The 26,869-nt window shown below is 38.8% G+C and overlaps 1 protein-coding gene across 8 annotated transcripts in view; it reads right to left on the bottom strand.

Annotated features, from left to right (window-relative positions):
• Positions 1 to 26,869, bottom strand: part of dgkh (diacylglycerol kinase, eta) — a 59,631-nt gene that overhangs the window by 12,653 nt on the left and 20,109 nt on the right. For 6 of the 8 annotated variants that reach the window (XR_008360489.1, XM_053496345.1, XM_053496347.1 and 3 more), the window contains 15 exons: positions 17,520 to 17,624; positions 16,407 to 16,539; positions 10,307 to 10,413; positions 9,822 to 9,947; positions 9,374 to 9,476; positions 5,571 to 5,733; positions 5,357 to 5,465; positions 5,115 to 5,254; positions 4,255 to 4,336; positions 3,192 to 3,283; positions 2,996 to 3,095; positions 1,458 to 1,755; positions 1,142 to 1,273; positions 446 to 580; positions 192 to 309 (listed from right to left, as the gene is read on the bottom strand). Coding sequence is in view for 7 of the 8 variants with exons in the window: in XM_053496345.1 (XP_053352320.1) it covers positions 192 to 309; positions 446 to 580; positions 1,142 to 1,273; positions 1,458 to 1,755; positions 2,996 to 3,095; positions 3,192 to 3,283; positions 4,255 to 4,336; positions 5,115 to 5,254; positions 5,357 to 5,465; positions 5,571 to 5,733; positions 9,374 to 9,476; positions 9,822 to 9,947; positions 10,307 to 10,413; positions 16,407 to 16,539; positions 17,520 to 17,624 (1,943 nt within the window). In the remaining variant the exon portion in view is untranslated. Of the gene's footprint in view, positions 1 to 191; positions 310 to 445; positions 581 to 1,141; positions 1,274 to 1,457; positions 1,756 to 2,995; positions 3,096 to 3,191; positions 3,284 to 4,254; positions 4,337 to 5,114; positions 5,255 to 5,356; positions 5,466 to 5,570; positions 5,734 to 9,373; positions 9,477 to 9,821; positions 9,948 to 10,306; positions 10,414 to 16,406; positions 16,540 to 17,519; positions 17,625 to 24,676; positions 24,987 to 25,061; positions 25,178 to 26,869 lie in introns of those variants that run through there. The other 2 variants (XM_053496349.1, XM_053496348.1) reach the window with 2 other exon arrangements.

Genomic DNA, 26,869 nt, shown 5'->3' with positions numbered 1-26,869 from the left:
AATTGCTAGTAATAATAAAAAAAAAACTATAAAATTAAATAATAAATTATTAATAAAATCTTACTGAAGCATGTCCATTTTTGATTTTGTTAACAGTTCATCTGATTGTTAAGAAACTCCAGGAAAACCATGATACATTGACACACAATGTACGTGTGTGTGAATGAAGAAGGTGTGTCTGAGGAACTTACAATGAATCTGGGTCAGGGTCAATGAAAGGTGTGGCACCAAATGGGTCAATGTTAGCAAGTAACATCTTGCTGATGATGGAGCTTCCAGCTATAGAGGCAGCAAGTCCTGCACGCAAGCCTGAAAGCCAGAGGATCAGAGAAGTGTCATTAGCAAATGTCAATACTTCATTACAAGATAATGTCCTTTTACTGTATAATGAAATATTTTACTCCCTCCTGGATCATGATATGATTTAGAGTCAGTGCAATCATACCTGGACAGATGATGCGAGTGTTCAGGACAGGCAGATTCTCTTTACTTGTAGTAAAGGGAGGAATGGAGAAAGAGCCACAGGACTGTGTGCTGCGACTCACACGCCTCTCGGTAGGTGAACAGGGTGACTTCGCCGCTATTAGGCCAAAGATTGCAAGTCAGCGTAAAAGATAAAGACAACACAGAAGATAGATATGGATAATACAAAATTTTTGATTAGATTATATTATTTAAATAGCTGAAAATATTTTAATCAAGTTCACATAACATAATAATGTCTTAACAAAAACAGTTTATGGTGATTTTTTTTTTTTCTGGAGGTTTAATTTTTATCCTGGAAAAGTAGAATACAAAAACAGATGTACTGCTTTTGGATCTTCATTATAATAATAATAATAATAATAATATTAATAATAATAATAATAATAATTATTATTATTATAAATACACAAGCCAACAATAAACCCTATTCCACGAGGGAGCAATTTAATTCTGCTAATGTTCATACCATGCTGTAAACACTAGAGGGCATCATCATCATCATCTTCATCATCAAATTATTTTTAAAACACATGATATTAGATGTAATGTGTTGAACTACCCATTTAATTACATTAAACACATTTAATCATACACTCGTTAGTTGCTGAAATTTTAAAGCCTTATTTCATAAGTGCAGTTTAAACTTCAAACTCACACGGCAGACTCTCCAGCTCTTTAGTGTCCTCATCCTTTTCACTGTCCTTGTTTTCCTCTTCCATGTCCTTTTTGATGTCTGTAGGAGACTGCAGGTCTTGTTCATCTGTATGAGCATTCTGTTCATCCACCACTAAGATGACACAAAAACAGGACAGAGTCACTAAGCTTTGGATAAATGTCAGTGTTTCTATCTAATGAAAGGTATAATAAAAATTAAAAATTAAATTCACTACTGTTGCTATAAGGGTAATGTTGATACCAAATGCAAATCTCTAATCAGAGCATATTAATCATCTCTGGGCAGTAATTATTACTTTTCTCAGCCTGCTCGATGATCTGCCTGACTGCTTTTTTCAAGCTGTTTGCACGCAGCATGAGCTGCTCACGTGGCCTGAAAAGCTTGTGTGGAGAATCCTTCTCCGTTACGTTCTCCTCCATTTTCTCCTTCAGCTCAGTCAGAGACTCCTCACTGAGATCCTCCTCCTCCAGCTCCTCTTCCTCCAGCTCCTCTTCTACAATAGGGGGGGTGGTGAGAGAAGGAGGACTCATGGCCTGAGCCTCTGTGTTCAGGGTCTGCAGGAGTGAATCTAGCTTCTCATTCAAGACTGCACACTGCACAGAGAGCCGAGAGGGGTCAGTATAGAGCTTATTAATACCGTCTTGTTCTCAAAACGTACCATTACATAAGATCTGCTTAAAACTTAACAAGCTTAAAATGGCGGTTTCCGATATATCATATAAATAAATAAATAAATACTCATAAATCAAAATGTATTCATTAATTAACAAACATTCTCAAAAAAATTGAAAAAAAAATGTGGAAATCGTGAAAAAAATGTCTGGCTTGAGTAACTATCAAATCTTATGACATTATTGCTTACATAGTGTTCCCAGTTACATGAAAATTTATATTAAAAATATGTTTTTAGGGGTCAAATGTTTTTTAAACATTAACACGTAATTAACATAAAATCATCATCGTATAAAAAAAAATCTTATGTTGTGTTAATATCTTCATAATGAGAGAAAGTAAAGCACTGCGGCGAATATCATGAGTGGCTTGTTGATTTTGGAAAATGGTGAAAAGCTTTACTTGCTAAACAACGTAAGAAAGGAAACAATTAGGATATTGTATGGTTAGAATACTGGCTCCATGATTATGTATTTAGTATAAATACTAAATGTAATTATTGTGTTGCGGTCATACATGTACATATGTACAGAATATGAAGGATTTTAAATTGACAGAGTACATTTTAGAACCCAAACTCTCCGGATAGTGTCTACGTCACACACATACCCTAACATACTGTAACCTATGTCTCGTTTTTCTTTTCTTTTTTTTTATGCAAACTTATTTGACTATAAACTAATCACATGATCACGTGTAAAACCAGTAGTTCAGAGAGTAGAGAAACGTTTTATATTAATCTTTTCCAGTTTTTGGATTTACTGAAGACATACAGAAGCAAACACATAAAATAAAATAAAATAAATAAGTAAACAAACCTTTTGTGCCAATTTTACCAAAATAAATTCAGTTTGTAAATGCACTTTTATGAACTAAATTAAATACAATTTTATTTAATGTGTCTAACTTAGAGTAAAATTTTAATTAATTAGATAAATATTTATCATATTAGATATTTATTACATTATTATTAATATTACATATTTATTATTGCTATATTTATTATGGATATTTATTATCCATAATATTTTTCCATTATTTGCAATTATTTAATGTTTTTATTTTATTTTACTGTATACTTTATATCATATATATCATGATATTGTTGATACATTACATACAATTTTTTTTTTTTTTGTCCAAGGTGCAGTGCAAACTTACTTTAACAGCCATGCTTTCAGCTTCCTCTGTGTTCTCAGGGCTTTTTTCATAAGACTTCCCAACTTTGGCAACAAAGTCCTTCACTGTTTCACACAGGATCCTAAAGGTGAGAGGAGAGGAGCGTTTAGTTTTTCTCTGTAGTTTTGCTAACCAGGGTTGTGCATGTGTATACAGAGTAAAGCATGGGTTGACTTACTTTGCTGAGGATATGACAACTGAATTCTGATCTGAGTTGAGGATCTTTGTGAGATGAGTAGCAACTGAGTCCTCATAATCTGATATCTGAAACTATAGACACATAGCAACATGATAGTATCCTTAAGACTCTCGGGCTCTAATTTACTAACAACCCAGCTGGGAATGTTTACGGCTAAACGGTTGCTGTTTATAAGGCCGGGGTTTCAAGCCTCAGCGCTGCCAAGCAGCCACTGCCCTTGAGCAAAACCCTTAAATCTGTCTGCTCCAGTAACATGGCAGTGTCAAGCAAGGATGTGCGAAGAATATAATCTCACTGTGCTGAAAGGTTTATCAGACAAAACAAGCCTTCTTCAAAATAAATCCTTTATGTGCGCAATGTAGTAAATTGCAAGCATGTTTTAGTCCCTTTCAGACATATCCTATCCAGAAATCTTATTGAAACGCTATGGGGTCTGATTCATGTCCAAATTTGTTCTTTCTGTAAAAATCGACCTGGAAATCCATCTAGGTTGACCCTAGTAACTTTTACAAGTCACTTTCAACTCGGAACTGCAAGCAGGAACATTTACAGATGGGCATGCACAATTATTATAGTATAGATAATATATCTAATTTATAGGAAACACAGGATCCTTGACTAAACTGCACAAAGCCATAGCCTCTATATGCAATTAATGTGGAATAACAGCAACAAATGAAGCATCACACATCACTGAGGCCTTTTCACGAGATGCTTGCATTTAAAATGCACAGAACATGTGTGTTTGTAGAAATTTGAGTTTTACACGTGTTCACTATGTTCCTTTTCTATCTCAACAAATCCAAAGAGTCTAAATGTCTTAGCTCAGTTTAAGTTTGTGTGTGCATCCACTTGTTGGAGCATTTTGCTCATAGCTGAACCATACTTCCTGGTGATTATCTGCATGTTTCTATACATGAAAAGCACTATCCACTCATAAACACTACTTTCAGTCACTGACCAAATAAATGTCTGCCCATTTTAAATCTAAATAAGATTCATTTGTGGTTGTTGGTTTGGGCTGGCATTGTGGTGTAGGTACCTGGCAGTCCTCTGCCTCTTCAGGTGTGGCAGGACAGCTGTGTTTGGGAGGTATTTTAATCTCATACGTCATTATACTCCACCTGTATAAAGCAGAGTGCAGTTGCATGCTACTAATAATTCACACATACAGTACTGTAACAGAGAAGCTATGTCAAGTCAGCTAAGCATCCTGTTCTTAACATTGTCAGCCTGTTAAGACATACAGTAACCCTCAATTATGTGAAGACGACTGTGTGTCCAAAAGTAACAATAGTTACCCTAATTTCTGGATTTATTACAAAGAAATGTTAACAAACACGGGGAAACACAGAAAATAAGGGGGCCAGTTGGCCAAGTCAGCAGAAGGAGTTACTTCGGGAGGATGCAGGAGCCCCTGTTCACGCGGACTCACTTTATTCGCGACTATTGCTCGCCGGTTTCCTGCCCGCATGCCAGCTGGGCACTGCCTCCAGAGCTGCACGTGCACACCTTCACTATTTTTTCCTCCCCTTTTTTTCATCCTCCCTCCTTAAACCCTCTCCTTCCCCATTTTTGTACTATAAATAAAAATGACCCTTTTCTGTAAGACATCGCCTCGTGTCTGTGTGTTTGTGGTGTTTCACATGTTAAAACCCATTACAAAGAGATATTAGAGAAAGAATATGTGGACATCTATAATAGTCATGGTCAGTATAATAGACAGGGGAGAGAGAGTGTGGCATCCTCTCACCTGGAGAGTATGCCGATGCTGCTCACTTGACCACAATTAAGTGTGGCATCAACCGATTTTTTATCTGCCAACTATAGAGTGATAGATAAAAATCTATATCTGGGAAATGTTCTAGGCTTGCTGTTTCTATAGAAGTGATGTGTTTGTACCTATCCAGCATCTTGGTGCTGGCTCGCTCCAGTTTCTCCAGTATCTGAGGAAGCTGTGTGTCATCATCACATGAAGGCCCCCAGCCGAGCACACGTGCTAAGTCGTTTCCCGTGCCTAGGGGCAACACGCCCAGCTGGCACTGGTGGGTATAACAAAGAAATAAATCTTCAGTTGTCTTTCTCAAGCAATCCATCACAACCCTATTTAATTTTTATTAATCTTTTAAAGAACACAGACATACCTGTTTGTGAAGGTTGAGTTTGTCAATTTCTGACAGGACCCACCCGACGCTGCCATCTCCTCCACATACAAGTATTCGGAAGTTGTCAAACTTCTGAAATAAGCGTAGCCTGAAAATCAACACAGCAGTCATGTTCGGCGTGCATAATAGGAAAAATTGGATTATTTAAAGCAACAACACAGACTCAGACAAAGTTTAACAAGAGCTAACGCACCCTAAATGAGGTCCACCATTGATGAGGTCAAAGACCTGAGCGGGGTTGAGCAGCTGTTTGAAGCGGCGCAGAAATTTCACTCCTTGGTTGTCTCCACTTTTGGAATTAACAAAAACAAGAAGTGGACTGGCACATGATGGGGGACAGGTGGCTTTCCAAAAGCCTGTCCAGGAACAGAAAAGAAACAGACTCAGTAAAGTGCTTTCACAGGTATAAATCACTGCCGAAAAATCTTCATGCACGCTTTTATTCCTTAAGTGAGAGTTATGCAAGGCCAATGACTAACGACCTATTTAAAACCAGAAAGGTCTGAGTCACATTGATTTGCATTAAAAGGTCTGCATAGGGTTAAAACTAAGGTTTACAGCTTAAAGAGAGGAAATGAAAACTGTATGATTGAAGTAACCTTTTAATTTATGCATTTATGTATTAATAGACATATATCAAAAGTGTATTATATATATATTTATAAGTGTATTATATATATATTTATATATATATATATATTTATAAGTGTATTATATATATATTTATATATATATATATATATATATATATATATATATACACATATAGATAAATGCATAAATTGAATGGTTTAGCCATATTGTTTTTATTTCCTCTCTTAAAGCTGTAAACCTCCAAACATTAGAGTTTTAACCCTCATTGGAAGGAAATGTAGACTCTCAATGCAAATCAATACGACTCAGACAATCATATATGATATTATACAAGCATGCAGTCTTACGTTTCTCTCTGCATTTACATTGTTACTATTGTTACACGGTGTTCATGAGAAGAGAAAACACATATATTGATATATTTATTGGTTAGCATCCAAGCTTGTTTAATCGTTCCATGTTGAATGTAGTATTTTAATTTGAAATGTTATGACAACTGACTGTGTGCTCAGTGTAACTTCTACACATCAGAGCGCCTGATCCTGTAGCCTGTCCGAAATCAAAAACAAACTCCTTCTGATTTACAGTAAGGAAAAAATATAAATACCTCTGTCATTACACTGTCTTGACATTCTCATAAATAAACATAAAATCCGTAAGCAGAAATAAGAAACATGTGTTTCTTAAGGGTCAGCCAAATGCCTGCTATTATAAATCAGATATTCATGTTAATGTTAGTTTAGGAAACAATGCAGAGCCTCAAACCCTTATCGAATTTTTCACCTGAGCTTGGAAAGTCAGATCTGACATGGTAATAACACGAGAGAAGATCAGTCATTTGACTCACGTCTTATGTTAATTATAATATTGAAGAAGATGTTCTTAAGTCACACCTGAGTAAGTCTTGTCTTCGCAGCTGGGTATGCTGGTATCATCTGACAGTACGGGATTACGTAGGTGTCACGTAGCTTCATGAACACCACACTTAAGTAAAGTAAACCTAATGTCTCTTTTTTCCATTTCTAGCAATCACACAATCAGTCTATTTACAGAACTTATGTTAATCGGTCCTTTTAAAATGTCAAGCCTGAATCTGAACATTACAACGTGTACAATCTGGGCAAAGACTTCGTAAAGGGTGCAGGAGCAAATAATAAAACCCAATGAACTATGCACAATTCTCTGGAATTCATCTAGAAGTAAACTAAAACAATCCTGAGGTTTTCAATTCATCTGTCTATTAGTATCATTTTGTGGTGTATTGATCTTTAAATGGATGCTTTATAGGAACTTCAGACTACAGGTCTCCCCTGTGAATGTGTGTGTGTGTGTGTATGTTTGTGTTTGTGAAAGCGAGCTTCCCCACAGCATAAAGCTGTTTCAGAGCGATGCGGGTCACGTGCTGGCAGCACGTGCATTGAGTACTGTGGAAACACATCGGCGTACACAGGCAATAACCAGCCATATTTACTGTATAAGAGCCCTCATGTCCCTAATTTACATTTCCATGTGCAGGAGTGTTATTACATTACCGTGAGGATGTTCTCTTTCCTATCATCCTCCTCTTATTCATCTTTCCTTGCATATTTCTCCCTCGACGTTTGTTTTTTTTTCTTGCTTTTTCTACTCACAGCAGAAGGCTGAGTCACGAAGCTCGTACACGTGCCAAAGGCGGTCGGTGGCCAATTAGGATGCCACTCTACTACCCACTACCCATTACCCGTTTAGCTCTGGAGACAATATCCCTTGCATGAGGGATTGAGGGCAGACGGGAAGCTCCTTCAGAATTGCTCAGTGAGTCACCGCTCTGCTTTAATGCTGAAACCCAAAGCTCAGAATTTCCAAACTCTGACTAAGAAGAAACAAAGGAAACTCAACCTCCAAGGGCAGCATCCTCGCTGTCATTCTTTCCTCGTTCACCTTCGTGCTCTCCCAACTGAATAACCCTACACACAGCAATACGACAGGACAACACCTATATCTGGTGTGTAGTGAAAAAAAACATTCAGCGTTTCAGCTGTAACAAATGATGAGGTGCCACTTTTAATCACCTGCTATGTATCAGAGTGATGCCTCTCTCATTCTTTCTCTTTCTTCAATCTTTTATTCCCTTTTTCTCCCTCTTCCTGCTTTTCTCATACGTCTGCATCTTTCTTTCTGCATTTCCTCCCACTGTTTTTTTCTCTTCCTCACTCTGATTGTTTCTTCTGTTTATTTCTCTTTGTTTTGGTCTTCTTCCCAGTATCACATCCCTTCTTCCCTTTCTCTTTTGTTTTTTATATTTTTTGTTTTTTTCTTTTATCTATCCTTCTGCGTCCCCATCTATTTCAGTTAGTTGTGTAATTGCAGGGTACTTTTCTAAATCTAATTTAATCAAATCCAAATCTAATTTCTATTGCATTCGGGTTTGGCTGCAAACTAACATTTCATTCTGGTACACACACCTCCAAAAGCTTTTTCCTCTCATGGGCTCCTGATCGATAGATTTGATTAAGTGAGATTAGATTAGATGAAATCAGATGTAACTTTACTGTCAATTTTACTGTCAAGAGAGGATGTTCTCTAAGATAAGAGCACACACACCGACATGTAAACACCAAAGATAATCAGCTTTATTAATAGACCTTCACACAACAACTATTCCAAACAGCATTGTGTTTAGTAATCAGTTATAAGGGCCATGCAATTTCCTAGAAAACACACCACCAGGAGCTAAAATGCACTAAGGTGGCTGGTAGAGTAAACAGTCCAATGATAAATCCTCTGTATCAGGTTAGTAATGCATCAAGGAGAGAGAGAGGGGAAAAAGGGGGAAAATCTACTGTTTGCTTTCATCTTGAATTTCCGAGCCCGTGGCCTATCACAGGCTATTATGTTTACATACACAGAACACCGTTTGCTTGCAGGAGAAGTGACTGTCCATGTGCCACAGGCACTCGCAGAAGGGCGGAATGAAAACAATGTAAAGAGATATCACGACAAAGTGTGCTCCAGTGTCTTAGATGACCGAGTAAACACCTTCTCCATAGCCCTGATCTAATCACAACAGGTTAAAGGCCAAGGTAAGAGGTATTAGTCCTTCAATTGTGAGGGTGATTAGCAAACCAAATGAGCTCCATCTACTCCGACCAGAATTACACAAATGCACAAGCATACTCAATCAGAACCCATCAGTGCACCGTCTTCTGCAATTACTGTCAATCAGACCCCAAGTTACAGTGAAGAAGCCTGAGGTGACCTTGTACTTTGTTTTCATCTGCTGCATGAAAATCATTTATTTATCCTAATCATCATTCTGAATGCATTATGGAATAAATCAATCTGCATATGACAGCAGGAATAAAAATCTAGAAATAGAAAAGACCTTGAGGTATGAAACAAAGTGATCACTAAGACGCCTACCATCAGAGTCAATACTGTTGAGGGCGGTGGGAGGGATGATGGACACTTTGCACTGGCCCAGGGGACACTTGCGAGGGTAGAGGTCCATGCAGGCTGTGTGTACCTGTTAGGGCAGAAACTCATTCTAGTTTTCAGGAACACGGCAGATACAGGTGATTATTAGCCACATACTGACGGTTCAATCCACTAAGAACAATTGTGCATCCCTCCAAATTGAATGCTTTAAACTAGGGGTTTTCAATCTCTTCCACAAAGGGCCGGTGTAGCTGCAGGCTTTCATTACAATCAAATTAAAGGCACACTTGATCGTTGATTGGAGACTAAGGTGAACTGATTAAACAAGTCGAATCACACCGGCCCTGTGACAAGATTGAAGATCACAGCTTCAAAGTGAAACTATAAATTTGTAGTCTTGGGAAAGTCATTTTAAGGAAAAATAAGACCTTACCATAGCTTTGCACCATAGACAGCGCCAGTCTTGCAAACGCAGTACACTACCGCACGTTTTGTCACACACTGCACATTTGGCGCTGACTGGAAGGTTGCCCTCTAGCCACTGATGTGGCATTGCAATCTATGGAAGGAGAAGTGGAACAGACACTGTTATATTAGATGGATTAATATAATATTCCTCTCTTTTTTCAGGACCGTTGTCTTATTCCTGGCTTTTCTATAGTTTTTTATTGTTATTGTTCTATTCAATTGTTAAGGCCATTGCCCACTTCTCTCATACTTTAATCTCTGCTATTAGTCTTACTCTGGATGCCTTGGACTGACATCTTTTTCTTATTCTGAAACGTAATTTTTCGTGCATTTAATGGGTCTGGATATTTTTTCCATGTAATTATATTTCTTCTTGACTTCTGGCTTTCTACATTCTTCTAGACTCGGCATTTAAAAAAGACATGATTTCATCCTTCAGATATCACTTACCCCATCCTCATCCTCAATGATGTCTCTCCCAATAGACGCCAGGGTGGTCCATTTACAATTATTAGTGGCCCTGACGGCACACCTTTTGTGGGCTTTGAATTTACACACTGCAAAGAAAGAAGAAAACAAATTCAAGTCTTCATTTTCACTGTGGCATAATTTTTGAATGTGAATAACCAATAATAGCTCCGGCCCTTCCAAAGAACCAAATCCTAATAAGGTAGGGGATGAAAATAGTGCAAACCATATGAACATCCATTCTACAGGTTAGGTTTATATACATATTGGGTGTAAAACACAACTTGGTGCGACCACAAAATGCTCTTACACGGCCACAATTACCATTCGATTTCCTAAGCCTGGGGATCTGCCTGGAATCTCTTACTAAATGCACAGTGTGTGAGACACAATATGCAGCTTAAAAGATTATGTAAAACAGTGGAATTAGTTACCCAAAGAGCTGTCCAAAAGCCCATAGCTAAAGACTTGTCGCAAGTTCAGTAACAAAGGAAATGTGGTAATAAAAGAAGTTCATATGAAATAATGATTCAGTAAAAAGTACATTGTACGAAAAGCTTACATATGACTAATATGCCATTTTATTTCTAATTGGTTTTAATATGAATGTAAATGCGTAAACAGTGACATTACAGCAGACTTTATTCTTTGAGGGGAAACTGATGTGCTGTGTTTCTGAGGTTTGGCAGATGTGTGACTTCTCTGAATATCGTTTTTACCAACATTGTAAAATTTCATTTTTTTATTATAAACCTTTTTATTGCACAATTGTCATGAATAAGAACACCTGGCTTAGGTGGGACAAACTGAAATGGGAAACTGGCTGACATTAAGGATTTCAAACTGAATTGAGGTCATATTTACTCAGACCCAGTTCACATTTCTCAGCCTGTTTTTTTTTTCACACTTTTCCAGACAATTCTCCCTCATGCCATGCGCAGGAATAAGGACAAACACACTTTGCATGTTGACATGTACATGATGCCTAACTGGCAGGTTTAGGTTTGGTTATTCCTACAGAACGCAACGAGGTAAACAGTCAGACGAACTTCTGCCAAAACAACACAAGAAAAATACCGTGGACATAAACAGTGTGAGGATCATTTCAATAATTCGAATGAACCAGTCAGAAAACGTTAAAAAGAAATTAAATAAAATGTGTACAGTAGATATCATTTAACCCTGTCTTTGATTTGTGTCTCAGATTTCCCAAAACTTTGGGCCATGTGCCAAAAAATCAAGGCACAGGTGAGTTTCCCATGTTACTGTACTTTAAATCAAATAGCAAACTTGTGGATTTTTTTTTTTTTATCTGAATAATTTAAACATAAGTTTGTGGTCAGAAAACTCAATGTATATTCTTTTTGAGAAGCTTTAATCTATCACTAGTGCTGGTTAAGCTGCATTTGCACTTTAACATTCACAACAGAAAATTAAGCAGATGATTTTAGGATCCTTTTCCTTCGTATTGTGCTGTATTGTGAAAAAGCACAGTAAAAAAGAGTCGGTCAGAGCAAGCTGATGATGCATTGTAAAGTTTTTGTATTGTTTTTTAATGTTTCTCAAGAACTTCAACAATCTGCTGCCATGACTCACTACAGAAACCAAAAATTTAACACTGCTACTGATACTCAAAGATACTGATATTAAAGTGCACAATTGTCATAAATAAAAAAAAAAATATATATATATATATATATATATATATAGGATTTTTTTGCCTCTAATGAAGTCGTATGCAGTTCCCACCCATCACTGGTGTGTTCTCCTATCGAGCCTACCCCTACCAGTCAGAGAGGGACGAAGATTCTCACATGCTTCCTTCGAACCACGTGACGCCTCCCAGGCACACTCGGAGTACAGTGCTATCCACTCCTTCCGCTTGCGTGAGCTCATAGATGCCCATGACTGGCTGTAGAGCTGTGATTGATGGGAAGATTTAGGTGCAAAGTTCCTCTCATCCCTCCCCTCTGAGAGAGCTTGGCCAATCAGCTCTCTCCAGGCCTCTGGCTGCTAGATGTGACAGCATCACCAGGGAATCGAACTAGTGATATTTTCTAAAAGCTAATGCATCTGGCGTCTTTTGAAATAAATTCAATGAATTAACTTTTTAAAACTTTAACCTTCAGGCAATTAAACAGTTAAAAAAATATTGCCATTTAAAATGAAGCTCCCACCTTAATCTTGACCTTTGAATTTTATTTTTCACTAGAAAATTGAGTGAGCAGATTGACTTCTATGCACGCACACACACACAAACAAACACACACACATTTGCATACTCTGTTCCACTGCCCACGCCACGTGTGTGGGTGAGGAGTAATAAGCTAATGGCTGGCGTACTCTCTGATTTCCTCTACTAAATTGCATTGCAGGTTTAATCAAATTAAACTGCTCATCTGGCTGAGTTCACATTGAGAAATAAGTGGCTGATTGATTGCCTGCGATCTTGTAACAACAGTTTGCGTTTTTCCAGCCAATGCACCCAAAGTGTCCAGCAAGCAAAACACCTCCTGATCTATGTACAGTAGCTTTCTTTACTGACTACTGACCAGCACAGCGCAAAGCTACACAGCCACACACTCTCCTGCTGCTGGTCTCAGTTTTAAAGCCTGCCTCACACAGCACAATCCCTGAATCGTACTCAAGCGTACGTATCTAGGAACCGTACTCCCACTCTACAGTATATGCAAACACTAAGTCGGTGCTGGTGGCTTAAGATTCACACGTTCACATTTAGATAAACTGTTCTGATTTCAAGTCTCTTCAGGTCACTCCTCTGTCCTTCCACCTGCCTCTGGGTGTCCAATGACCAGCCTGATTATTTAGATTTGTAGTGACAGCGCTAATCACAGTGGAGGGGGTAACCTTTTCCTGCTCCTCTCACTACCCAATTACACAAACGGACTGTTTCTTTAAAATGTGTTGGCAGACCAGAGAACTGTGCAGGAGTGAGAAGTCTTTGCAGAAAGTGAGGCACGGCATTTCGTGCAACATCCCGTGAGCACCCAGAGATTTCCCTCACTGCCTTACTGTCTGTCAATAATAAATGAGGTGGCACATCTCTGATGTGAAGTCTCGGAAAGCCCTCTCTTACCAAAGCCACATTAGCAATGAGCGAATGCCTCATCTCCCTATAGCTCTACAATTCAGCTGCAATCTGAGCTGATCCTTTCCACAAACATTCTCCGTGACTCTGAAAACAAGGCTCTAATCAATAAGGCTAATGTCATTCTCGGAGCTGTTAGCAAACCATTTGCGGAACACTTGGTAATGTCTAGTGATCACGAGACTCTATAGGACGTGCAGCTAATGGACAGGATGTCTCTGTCAAATTAGAGAGTGAGAAATATCGAGTATGCCTCTTTTGTTGGGGCCCATGTCGCACATCAATCCTTATTGATTCGCTGGTGCAGGAAATCGAAGAGAAATATAAGCAGCAATGATCACCTCAAACTTACAGGCTCTCCAGCCACTCTAGACGTTTTTCTCTTTCTCTGCTGGTTTTCCAACTCTCTCTTCCTCGGGTTACTATGATCAAGGACACAACATGAATGAATGAATGCTGCATTCAAACCAGAAGTATTTATTTCTTACACAAAATGTAATAGGAGTGCCAGTCAGGCTGTTCCGCATGTCTTTGATGTGTGAAGTGGAAGGAAACCCAGAGGAAACCCACCACACACATGGAGAACATGCATACTCCACACACAAAGACCCGAAGTGGGATTTAAACCCTGGACACTGGAGGTGTGAGATCATTTATGCCATTATTTGGAGTCACCAAGGATAAATATATTTAAAGACATTTACATATCACATATTTACATATCACGTTTAAAATGCAATATGTGTCAAAATAATCGCAAACTTTTTTTTTTTTTTTTTTTACTCAAATTGTCAGGCTGAAACAATCAGCCGTAGAGCATCAGCTATTTTTCCTACACAGTCTAAGACCAAAAGCTTTAGGACCATGAGATTTGCAATGTATCTGGCTGCAATAATCTGCTGGTAATCTGCAATTCTGTCTGCACACACAGTACAGATGGACAAACATGCACTGGGAAAACAAACTTTCCACAAAACAGTAAGCTTTTGGAAATAAGACATAGTCACTGGACTTGAAACAATGTCCACAAAATGAAGGTGGTGACTAAAGAGATAAGCTCTTGTTTCTTCTGTCGGATGATGGAGTCAGTCATCTGCCAATCAATCAAACTGCCTCATTTATGTGGTTCTTGGCCTGGTTTATTGACAAAAGTCCAAAGCAAGAAGAGTGCATAGCGAATGGTAGTTTGGCTTTTGAGACGACGCAGAGCTCTGGAGAAAATTATAAGGACTATAACAGGTACTAATACTAAAACAAAAAGGTAGACGATGCATTAAAAAAAGACCTAAACCAGTGATCCACAACCTTAACTTTGGTGGACCACTGGCTTGCATATGTTAGAGTTGTCCCTGCTCCTTCACACCCATTTTAATTAAAACTTGAAAACAAACAAAAAGGCCTTGCTAGGAAAACCCAACGGGATGAGTGGTTGATTGATTGATGGTAACTTGATTGATTGATGGTAGCTCAGTGGTGTAGTGGTTAGCACTGTCGCCTTGCATCTTGCAGGTTCGGTTCCTGCCTCTGTGTGCATGCAGTTTTCATGTTCTCCCCGAGTTTGGTGGGTTTCTTCTGGGTATTCCGGTTTTCTCCCACAGTCCAAAAACCTGCAGATTTGGCTAACTGGCGTTCCCAAATTGTGTGTGAATGAGTGTGTATTTGTGTGTGCCCTGGAATGGATTGACACCCTGTCCAGGGTGTACCCCGCCTCATGCCCTAAGTCTCGTGAGATGGGCGAGATGGGCGACCCAGAATACAGGATAAAGCGGTAGAGACGATGAGTGAGTGAGTGATTGATTGACTTGACAACCATAAAATGACACTATAGACTACTGTTAAAATGTAAAGGAAATAAAACCTAATAAAGCAAAACGTTTATTTCCATTGTAGTCCTCTCATAGAGTTTTAAAAATACTCTCACTCTTACCAAATAAGATCATCTGCTCATTGTAACATAATAAATACTCAAGAGACGGAGAGAGCTCCAGCTGCTCCCCTTATGCAAAGTAAAAAGAAACAACTTTCCAGTGTGTCCATTAATTATCACTTCTGCACTTAAGAAGAGTTCACAGCCATTAATTCTGGTCATTTAGCAAAGCCACTTTTATAAGCTTTCTCAAATTGTGTATAAAGGGCAACATAAAATTCGAACATTTACTGAAAAGCGTTTTATTTCTTCCACAAACACTGAGCCACTGACGGAAAAAAGCTTCCAATGCTGCATTCGCCAGCTGTGGAAACCTTGTAAATTCCCCGTAATAACCGGCCTGCACATTCATGTGCTTCAGAAATGGAATGAATGTTTAATGTTTAACTATCTTTTACACAATATCAAATCATTGCAGCAATAACTTTGTAGATGACGGGAAAAAAAAAAGAAAAAAAAAGGCTTGGGCTCCAAATTAAACCAAGCTGATTATCGGTCACAAAGTGTTAGTGTGAAGCTATTTTTACTTCCTGGTTTTGTGAGATCCAGTGACGTGCAGAGGTGTTTAATGAGCACCATCTGCATGTCTGCGAGCCTAATTAGCACTATCTTTCCACGAGATTTCAGTCCATTTACATGCATGATACTCAAGAGGATATTTTTAGGGTGAGTCTTTTAACCTAGAAGAACCTTATCTGAGATATTTAATCATGTATCAAGATCACACACACCCACACACACCCACACAAAAAAACCCAATGTTTATGATCACTCATCCTCGAAACACTAGAAGATCGCAGCCATGCTGATCGTTTCTTGCTCTCGCTGTGCAACATAATTTGTGGATCTACAACTGCAGATAAGCACTTGCACAGAAAAAGCTCAGATTTCTCAGAGAGACAGTGAGAACAAAATAAGCAGATGAGAGGCTTTACCAAAACATGGAATCCGTGATTAAAGAAAAATTGGCATATACAGTACAGAGTCGAGAGAGATCAAGCAGGTGAAGTGGAAGACGGATGGAAACGGAGGAAGTGGGCACCTACCTTCACAGGAGAGGCCATGAGAAGTGACCCCTGAGAGGCTGTCACGGCAGACGTTGCAGAAGGTTGGGCGAGCATGGGAACAGGCATACCAGTTGTGCATCCCTGAGAAATGTTCCACATTAAACTGTGCCGTCTGGCGAAGGAGAAGTCGAAAACAAAAGGGCGGAACCAGGATCAGACTTTTCGGACGTCCCAAAAATAAATACAGGTTAACATAGAGTGAGACTTTTTCTAGTTGAGTAAAGAGCAAATACAAGCAGCATGCTGACACACACACACACACACACACACTCACAGTACCGTCAGAAACTCCTGTATATGGCGCAGTAGCACACATGCCCAGCACACATTCCACTCTTCTACAAGAGAAAACATGCTGTGGTGTGTGCAAGTTAGTCAGTGTTGCTGCTACAATTTTACCCCGACGAAGCTTGTTTTTTCCAACAGTTTAGGTCTTATTTAAGGTCACCACTGATTTCTTATTCACCAGAAAGAATGAAGGAACAGACTGTGCCCCACTTGGCAGATGTGTGGGTGCTGACAGAGGAACATGGGCTCAGGGTGTGGTATTGCAGAGAATTAGGGCTTATGTAATCTCCCCCTCCCTCTCATTTCAAAGCAATATAAACTCAATATGATAATAAACACACAGTACGATCCGTCAACAGGCTGCAAATTCGAATAACTCTGACGGCCAGCAACGTGCATGCATTAGCGTGCGCTATTTCTAAGCGCTTAATAATTAATAATTATTCGAATCCTTTCAGGAGTAACGAAAAAAAGAAGAAAATCCAAATGAACACTACAGGAAAAAATAGCGTGCGGCAGAATCTTCGGGACGTTGGTATATTCCACGCACTGAGAGAGTGGTGATTCCCTGACAGGCTTCTTAAGATTAGAAAAACTGCATAGAAAAAGCAACGCTCAGCAATGCAGAAACAAATATCAAATTATACATGCACAGCATGACATATTATATGAGTTAAAAAAAATAAATAAATAAAAAAAATATATATATATAAAGCTTTGTTTCTCCATGTTCAAGATTCCAATGAGACCCGGAACAAGTCGGATTTATAACACATTCCCTCTAAAAGGAGACGAGTGCCTTACCTCGTAATGCTCTCTAGACTGAACCGACTTCAAAGAACTGATCCAGTCCTCCATCTCTTTTCTGTTCTCCGCACAGAGAATGAGCCTTCGAAACGGAGTAATTACCTGTAAGGAAAAAGAGAAAGAGTGAGGTGGGGGGAGAGGGAGAGAGGGATGCAGGGAGATAAATGTCTCCTGTCTATCTGTCTGGCTGCCTGCCTCAGCTCAGAGTAAAGCTGAGGATGAGACTTCGCTCCTTAAAGATGAGAGGCGAGATGACCCCCTACCTCCTTCCCTGTTCCCCCCTCCCCTGCTCTCCTCTCCTGCTCTGCCAGCCCAGCATGAGCAAGATCCAGGCTGACAGGCAGAGCACCTCAGAAAATGCTAAAAGCCTGTTTCATAACAGGGGCAGTCGCTGCACTAGCGATCCACGAGCGGACATACCCTGTGCTTCTATTACTCACGTTATCTATTAATAATATATCTATATCACTACTTTACTCTCAAGCTTAAGGTTGTGAGTGTGTTTTTCCCAGCAACATAGCATTTGTGTAATAGACGGGAGGAGGAGGTGGAGAAGGAGGTACCGTTTTAAGTTTTGTACACGCCTGTCAATATAAGGAGCGTTCCCAGAACACAGGGTTCTCGAGTTAAAACACCCTTGTGTCTGGAACTAATTAACACATTACTTACAAAAACAGGATTATCCTTAGAACATTGACCACAATTACAGAGCACTGGAATAAAAGTTGAAGTCATTTACCAAGACCAAACCTCTATCAGCTATTTATGATAGCCTGGGATTTAAAAAAAACAACTGGATCCACAGATACACATCTGTACAGTAAGTATGTGAATGCTGATAACAGCAAAAAAAAGTGTACTTCTTATTGTGTAAAAGACATTACGCAGTTTTCTGCAGCAAAATGATAATAAATAAATCACCTGAAGTTCACATCACCAAGTAAGCGTTGTGCAGTTATGAAATTCATATCCTCTCCCAAAAACTACTGCATGATGCAAATAAACAAGTTCTGTCTCTCACGATTTCTCATCACTATGACAGATTTGTCTGCGGCTCATGAGCTAGATTTATACAGGAAGTGTGAAGGAGGCAGATGAAATGGAACAGTCTGAACTCTAAAGAAGCCAAGGTGATGGCAGGTGAGAGCAGCACACGGGGGAAGAGGAAGATGTGTCAGAGAAATGCAAAGACAGAATGTCTAAAAAAAAAAAAAGGCTAAGAGAGAGTCAACTCCAGCAAGATTACATCTGCATCAGCATCGGCACAGATTCTACAATACTGTGGTGTGTGTAGTAGCTCCTAGACATGTGCGTGCTCGCCTCATATCTCCTCACAACCTTTTTGCCAGTGCCATAGGTTATTATGCACTTGGAAGCTTGAGTATTTTAAAATGCTAAAAAAAAAAAAGAGAGACACTAGAAGCTCAGACTATGAAGAAATAGACAAGGGGGACAGCCGTGGTGTTAGCTTGTGAGTAATCAAAACTAAAGTCAATTATGCAAATTGCTTATTACTTAATGTCCTTCTTGTACCTGCCGCTCGATCAGGGTTGTGGTTAATCCGAAGCATATTTTAGAAACACTGGGAGTAGTGTGAAATACAGTACTGTGAAAGAGTCCTAAGTCATCCCATTTCTTCATATTTTGCTTGCAAAGAGTCAGACCTTCATGCATTTTTAATGCAGTCTTGAGGAATAGTTCTCCAGGCTTCGTGAAGGACTTTTTTGGCTCTCTGCATTTCAGTCATTTTGCAGTTACAGTAATTGGTGATTGGACAGACGAGAGGGGAAATGAGGTTGCTATTAGTAAACAACTAATTTTTAAGTTGTATCCTTGCACTTTGCAGCCTGTCGCATTAAAACTTTTGTTCCCATTTCTTTGCTTTAATTAACACGATTACTTTCATTTACTTTAAATAAATGAGTGGTAGCTCACGACTTTTGCATAGTACTATACGGGGCAAATACAGAATATATAAAGTTTTCAAATTAAAATAATGCCACAGTAGTATAGAAACCAAACTGTGTGATGCGGCACACAGTAATATTAAGTTTTTAGAAATTACATGCTCCAAATATGAAACAAGATTTCTAGCAAAGGGCAAAAGCTTTAATTCTCCTGATTGCTTGGATATTCAGGAAGTCGATTTGTTTGTTCTTCTATTTATAGATAATAGGGCATGCAAAATAACCATTTTTTCCTCTGTGCATATACTTTTTTCATATTTGCTAGATTATTACAAATAATGTTCTGACTCTAGCACGTTCAAATTACATATGACGCCTTGCTCTCCTGTTTCATGTCTTATCATTTTAAGCAGCAGAACCAGAAGAACATTGTTACAAAGCGGCCCGTGGGTAAAGTGGAAGATTTTCTAGCAAATGTTTTTTGGCTGATGTCCAGTCAGCTCTTTGATGGGCTGCTAGCAAGACATCGGAATGTGAAAAGCCTCCTTCGTCAATGCAAACCAGTGCAAGTGTGAAGCGGGTCTACTGTGCATAGGCTACATTTCTCTTTACTGCCTCGTAAATGACAAGAAGTCTATAATACGGTGGTATCAACAGAGGAAGAGCGGAGATATAAAGGTGCAGCTGAACGCCAGGCGTGTGGAGGAGGTTAGTGGAGCCCACACACCTAATGTTTATTTATATACTCTCCATAGATACTGCAATCCTCCATAACACGATCTGCAGCCAGAGCTACTGTAAGCTGAGGCCATTAGAAAGAGTTTAACGAAATTTTCATAAACATCACATCACATAACATGGCTACTAGAAGATTTTTCGAAAACTTTTAAGCATTGTACTGTATTTCCATTACAGGAAAAAGTCATCGCAAACTTATTTGCTAATACATTCCTGTCAATTTCCTGCTCTGCCCTGGCATAACAGTCACATTAGACATTTATCTCCCCATTACGCAAGTACGCTCAAATCCCAGAGCATCAAACCACAGCCATCACACGTCCTCTAAAAGTCTCTTAAAAGCGCTAGTCTGGGAGTAATGTTTTCTCAATACCACATTAACGTTTAATTGGCATAATCATAATTTTTTACTGTGATTTAATTTTCTTTCTAATGATATTATGATATGTATACATTTTAAATCACATTAAATATCTGTTGCATTCTGGACTGTTAGGGCAACTGCCACAAATATAACTAAAATACATAAAACTTTATTACTGATGTACTGTACATAGGCAGGTTATTAAACAATATGCTATGGATTACAGCAAAACTACGTTAATATACAATATAAATGCGTTGTTCTGTACTGGGCAGCATGGTGACTTAGTGGTTAGCACTGTCGCCTTGCACCTCCAGGTTCCAGGTTCGACTCTTGCCTGGATGGAGTTTGCATGTTCTCCCTGTGTAGTTGGGTTTCCAGCCACAGTCCAAAGACATGCAGATCAGGCCAACTAGCCCAAATCACTCATATTGTGTGAATGAGCATGTGAGTGTGTTTATGTGTGTGTGCCCTGCAATGGACTGCCACGCCGTCTAGGGTGTACCCCGCCTCATGCCCTAAGTCTTCTGGGATAGGCTCCAGGCCCCACGTGACCCTGAATACAGGATAAAGCAGTATAGATGATGAGTAAGTGAGTGGTCTGTCCTGCTAATTTAGTGAGTAAAAAAAATTAAAAGCACACCTTGTATCAAGTTTACATAAATCTCTGCCTGGTGGTGTTCAGGCTATATACAAGAGGCATTCCGTTCAAACTGGCACTTTTAAATGTGCAAAATAACATAAAAAAGTTAAGTGAGTAAAAATCTTAATTTTTCTATATAATCTCCTGCTACTAATCCAAATAACGCGCTTATCCTTGCGCTTTAAAAGTGCTTGATTGGACTGCCTGCTTCGTCTGAAATGCTGGCCTCCCTGGAACTCCATTAATGCCCAAACATGTGGAAATTCCTTCTTTAAAATGTTTGCACCATTCAAATGTTTCTCATTATTGTGATGTGCTTGAAGTCTTCTGTAAATCAGTTTTTCGCATTCCTTTACAGGAAATCTCATCACAAGTCCCGGTTTGACATGAACATCATTGTATTTAAACCATAATTTTAGATGTAGTTATAAACTGCTCAGCTAAACAATAAGCAATTGCATATAAGCAATATCATTCTAAAAAAGTTTATAGTTTAATAGTATATAAATAGTTATGTACATAATTTAGATGCTCATACATAACATAATCTAGATTTATAGGTTTGTCTTTTCATTGTATAATAGGGTTAGGGTTAGATAGGTTAGATGTAACCCTAGGGTTACATAGCGAAAGGTTTCCCCTTGACACTATTGTGTTTCTCGTCCTAAGTGAGAATCTGGCGCAAGCTTCTGCACGGTGGCTTTGCAACAATTTATTTGTGCTAAAAAAATGAATGAACAGAATAAACTGAAGTTAATCAGTTTTTAAATCCACCATATATTTAGAGCCACAGGACCAACTTGCACACTTAATAGTGTCAAAGTGAAGGATTTTCCACAAGAGGGTGCTATTAAAACTGAAGATGCTTTTAGGTGAATGATCACAAGCAGAGCATAGAGGGTGCTAAGTAGCAATTGTGCTTTGACCATATCAGTTACAGAATCTTTTAAATATGATAACAGTGACCGGCCACTTCTGTTCATATTCAATTTGTATGTAATCATCTGGATCGAAAAGATGTGTCTGTTTCAGCTGCTTGAAAATATGTTATGCTTATTAAAAACAAATCATTTAAGAAATACAGATTTAATAAGCAACGAATGGTAAAATATTCATTCCAAAATTGTTTTTTTTTTTTATATGCCTTAAAAAAATACTGAGTATGCACTCCACTGATAAAGCTAATAAAAAGCACCAGGCCATTGTGGAGTAGGTCCAAGCCAAATTCCTATGAACATTTCCTTTCACTCATTTTGCAGTTTGATTAGGGAAGTGAAACAGATAAATATTTAAGAATAGCTTAAGCAAAGTGTATAATAATAATAATAATAATAATAATAAATGGTCATATCTGTTTATTAGAATTATATTGTAACCCAAATTCATTCATGCATTCTTTTTTGTTTTCAGTAAATTTTCTCTTTATCTTCTCTTCAGTTTAAGGTTAAGTTATATTTAAGTAATATCACAAGAGGGAGTGCTGTTATACTGAATATCAGAACAGCCATGATGCGATCATAAGCACAAGGGCGCACCAACATCTATCGTTCCATCCTTTTGATCTCATTTTACATCTGAGCAGTTGAGGATTAAGGGCCTTGCTCAAGGGCCCAACAGTGGCAACTTGGTGGTGCTGAGGTTTAAACCTGGGACCTACCGATCAATAGTCAAAAGCCTTAAACACTGATCTAACGCCTGCCCCCAGTGAAAGAAGTTTTAATCTAATTCCTACTGCCACTATGTAGCCAAACCATGGAGGTGGTGGACAGTTTTGAGAAACATTATATTTCCATTTATCCTACTTTAAAATATAAGCAAACTTCTGGGTTCATGGGTTGAATCCCAAACAGAATCAAATGGAAAGCTTGGGTGTACAATCTCTTATTCTACATATCAAGTAGTGCCCTGGGTCAGGGATTAGAGAGGGATTTAGGACTCAGCCTTGTGTTAAAAGCGAGTTAGCTTTGTAGGTCATGTTAATAGTGAACAATACAACACAGCCGGTTCGGAGGCAATTCAAAAGAACTTAGAAGCAAACACTAAGTAGACAAAGTGTTGTTTGTCTCCTTAGTGATTGACATAAGATAACGTAACGTCATCAGATGTATTTTCTTGCTGAAAGTGCTTCCGTACCTGGTTTTGAATGTGGATTTTGGCAGTGGGATGTGGAATGTGCTTTCCTTCCTCTTTCCAGTACTGTGGACCGTACCGACCTACTTTCACCCAAGACTATGTCAACATTGTATATCTTTCTCAACAGACAAATGTTAATGTTATACTTCAGAGTGGTAATTCACCTTTAAAATTAATGGATGACCTCTGTCTGCTTTTTATACTCAACACAGGGTTTTGTGTGTTTTTGTGGGTAAGTGTGTGTGTGCTCATGCTCAACTGTGACTGACAGTTAGTGTAATTAACAATTATTACAACACCTGTGACATGAAACGGTAGATATAGGTAAATGTCCCAGTGCAGTTATCGTCTATTATCACAACTCATGGAACGAGTCATATTTTATGATTGTCTAAACTGTAAATATAATACACATGTAAAGTAAATCTTTGTCATCCTTGCATTATATACAGGCAAAATACATATCCCTGTGACTGCATTTGTTTATATTAGCACTGCTGGAGTATTTCCTCTGGGCAAAAATGATTGCTTCTCTGAACAGACAAATACATTAGTCGTGTTAGCAAAGATTTCCCCTAAATGTTTTTCCTCCAAACCTTGTAAATGTCATAAATTGCGACAAGGTGTGCAGAGCTAATGAAGTTTGCTCCTATATCATTCAAAGGGAAAAGAACCTAATAATAGCTATTGTGTCATGATTCTCTGCTGTACAGCTAAGTGCTAATGGACCACCTCTGTAACCCACAGTGGGACTATTGCTAGTGATTTAAAAGCCAAGAGACAAACCATGACTGAGCCCAAGTTATCAGCCTCCAAATGCACGTTTACCTTCTGTAGACGTTCATGCATATTACAAATTGCTGAAACCTTTTCAACTGTACATCAAATCTTACAATAGAACGTGTATTGCACTGTATTTTGAGAACACAAGCTGCAAACGTAAGCGACAGATCAGTTTTCTCGCAATCAGCTTGAAGGTCTCGGTAGCGCCGCACAAGCTCGAACTGAATAATAGAATCCTGCGTCTGGTCAGAATCTTTAGCCAAAAGGCGCTCACTGGAATGTGCTTTAAGGTGCAACATTCTGTTCTTCATCTTCATTTCAGAACAACCCCCTCCCAAAAGCATGCACACACACACACACACGAAAACACACAAACCTTTGTGTTGAGGATAAAAACCAGACAGAGGTCATCCATTAATTTTAAAGGTGAATTTCCACTCTGAAGTATAACATAAACACTTGTCTGTTGAGAAAGATATACAATGTTGACACTGTCACGGTCCTGCAGCGCCGCTCGCTGATTCTGTGTGTGTGTGTGTGTGTGTGTATGTGTGTGCACGTGTAAATCTTAGAGCGATACACTCACCAGCAGCCTTCTCTCGACTGCAGCGCTGTGTCCTCTGAGGATGTCTGAGCTCCTGTACCCTGCACATGTGTGTGTGTATGCGTATTATGTACAGACGGGCGATGCCCGATGTCCCCATGCCTTATTCTCAATACCACTCCGGAACTCCTTGAAAATATGCTCTACCGTCCTCTGAACGCACATGCAGGGAAAGGGGAAAAAAAAATCAAAGAGGATATTGCACACCACCCTTAGTGAGTATCTTAAAGAGACAACAGCCTCTTTAACAAGTATAAACAGACATATGCTCTGAAAAGGCAAAGCTTAAAGCACATGGCCGAAACATACGTTCACGTAACAATATTAGAAAAAAATCAGAAGACTGTGAATTCGTTTGGGTATTCACCTTCTATCATTCCTTCACCTCTCACTCTCTCCATCCCGTCTGATTTCTCCTCGTATCTATCGCTTAGGATTGCTTCGGTGATCCACTCAGGGAGGTGTTCGCTCGGTGACGACACTCTGAGGATTTCCTTTTGTTCCCTAGATAGACCCCAGCTTTTCCATGCAAGCCTGATCCCTCTTCGTCCCTCCCACTGTTGCACACTCAGAGCTGTGCTATTAATAGAAACTAAAAAAAAAAAAAAAAAAAAGCCTAGCTGCAATAAAGAAAGGCCCACAGTAAAATTTTCCTGAAAGAGGCACAAGTGAGCGTGTACACCCAAGTAGATGATCTTTCATCGAGGGGGCACTAAAAAAACCATTTAGCCGAAAGAAAAATTAAGAGCCATAAAAGCAAAATGGCTATTTGTCCAAAGGGACATGAGTGTAAATTATTAAAGAGGAACCATTGTAAAGCGTACACAACACTGTGACTCTTTATGTTTTTACAGTGCTCTGGTTCTGAGAGGAAACAAGCATCCAGATCGTAATGGCTTAAATGATTATTATAGCATAAAAAATGTAGTAGGACAACACAGGAGATCGCAGAAGGAGGCGTAGTTTTCACGAAGAAACCATTCCAAAGCCGAAGACACACACACACACACACACACTAAATATAACCCCCATTCTCCCTACGCGATGCACACACACTTTAATCCAAGGTACGGTTAAACAAAATGCCATCAGCCAATTGATCCAAAACACGCTCAGTGAAGCACTAACAGCACTGCTACTATGAATAACCACAAATTCTACTTTGAGCTTTCTTAATCGTCCTCCATGTCTTTTTAAAGCCATGCCTGAGGAGCAGGCCAATTTTTTTTGAAGGACACGGCCACACTTGCTGCTTTACCAGAGGTGATCGTAGCTAAACTCTTCAGCTTTGTTCCCTAAGACACACACACACACACACACACACACACACACACACACACTTGCATGGGAAAACACACTAATGAATATGAGGTAAGGGGCAGTCTTAAAAAGAAAAAAAAAGAAAAAAAACTGAGAGAAACTGTCCCCCTATAACAAAAACTGCATGTTGTACATGTACATTAGCTAACATTAGCCACCTAGCTTTCTCTCTTAGGTGCGCCGTGGTCTTTATGTCCAAGCAAGCATAGTATAATGTTGGCAATCAGGTAGAAAGATCAGAGTGGAGCTCACACACAAAGACGGCCAAATAATCTTAGCTAGTTAAAAGACGTAGCTGAAAGCAGAACGATTTGCTGGAACTTAGCGACTTAAATAACAGAGTTTGTTTGAGTATTCTTTCTATAGGCACCAGTTTGGATCAAGATAAATGATTTTGATAGATAAATTTACCAAGGTTAAGTATCAAGGTTATAGGATTAAACAATTCTCCTTATTTTCTTTCAGTGCTGTGAAAAACCAAGCCATTTAGCATCTACTGTAAACGTTTACCATCTACCAAGCTATTTACCAAAAACAGGTACCTATATCTATATTTGCAGACATTACTGACTAGAGATGAGAAAAAAAAAATCGAAACAGTTATCGATTGCGAAATCGCCACACTGACTCCAAAAACCTTAATTTTTTTAACTAGATGAAAGATGACAAAGATACAGTACACACAAGTTACATATTAAGCTCTTGTATCTGACGTTAGTTTGTATTGTTTAAATGCTGCCCTTGTTTTTTTTATTGAGGACACTAATGTTACAAAGTGTTTTATAAATCATAAATTTTTTAACGTTCTAATTTCAAGTTCTAAAATTCTAACAAAATCGGGAAAATTTAATATCG

The sequence above is a fragment of the Clarias gariepinus genome, chromosome 5, assembly GCF_024256425.1.
Source record: "Clarias gariepinus isolate MV-2021 ecotype Netherlands chromosome 5, CGAR_prim_01v2, whole genome shotgun sequence".
NCBI lineage: Eukaryota > Metazoa > Chordata > Actinopteri > Siluriformes > Clariidae > Clarias > Clarias gariepinus.
The sequence above is the reverse complement of the archived record's forward strand: the minus strand, read 5'-3'. Positions and strand labels throughout refer to the sequence as shown.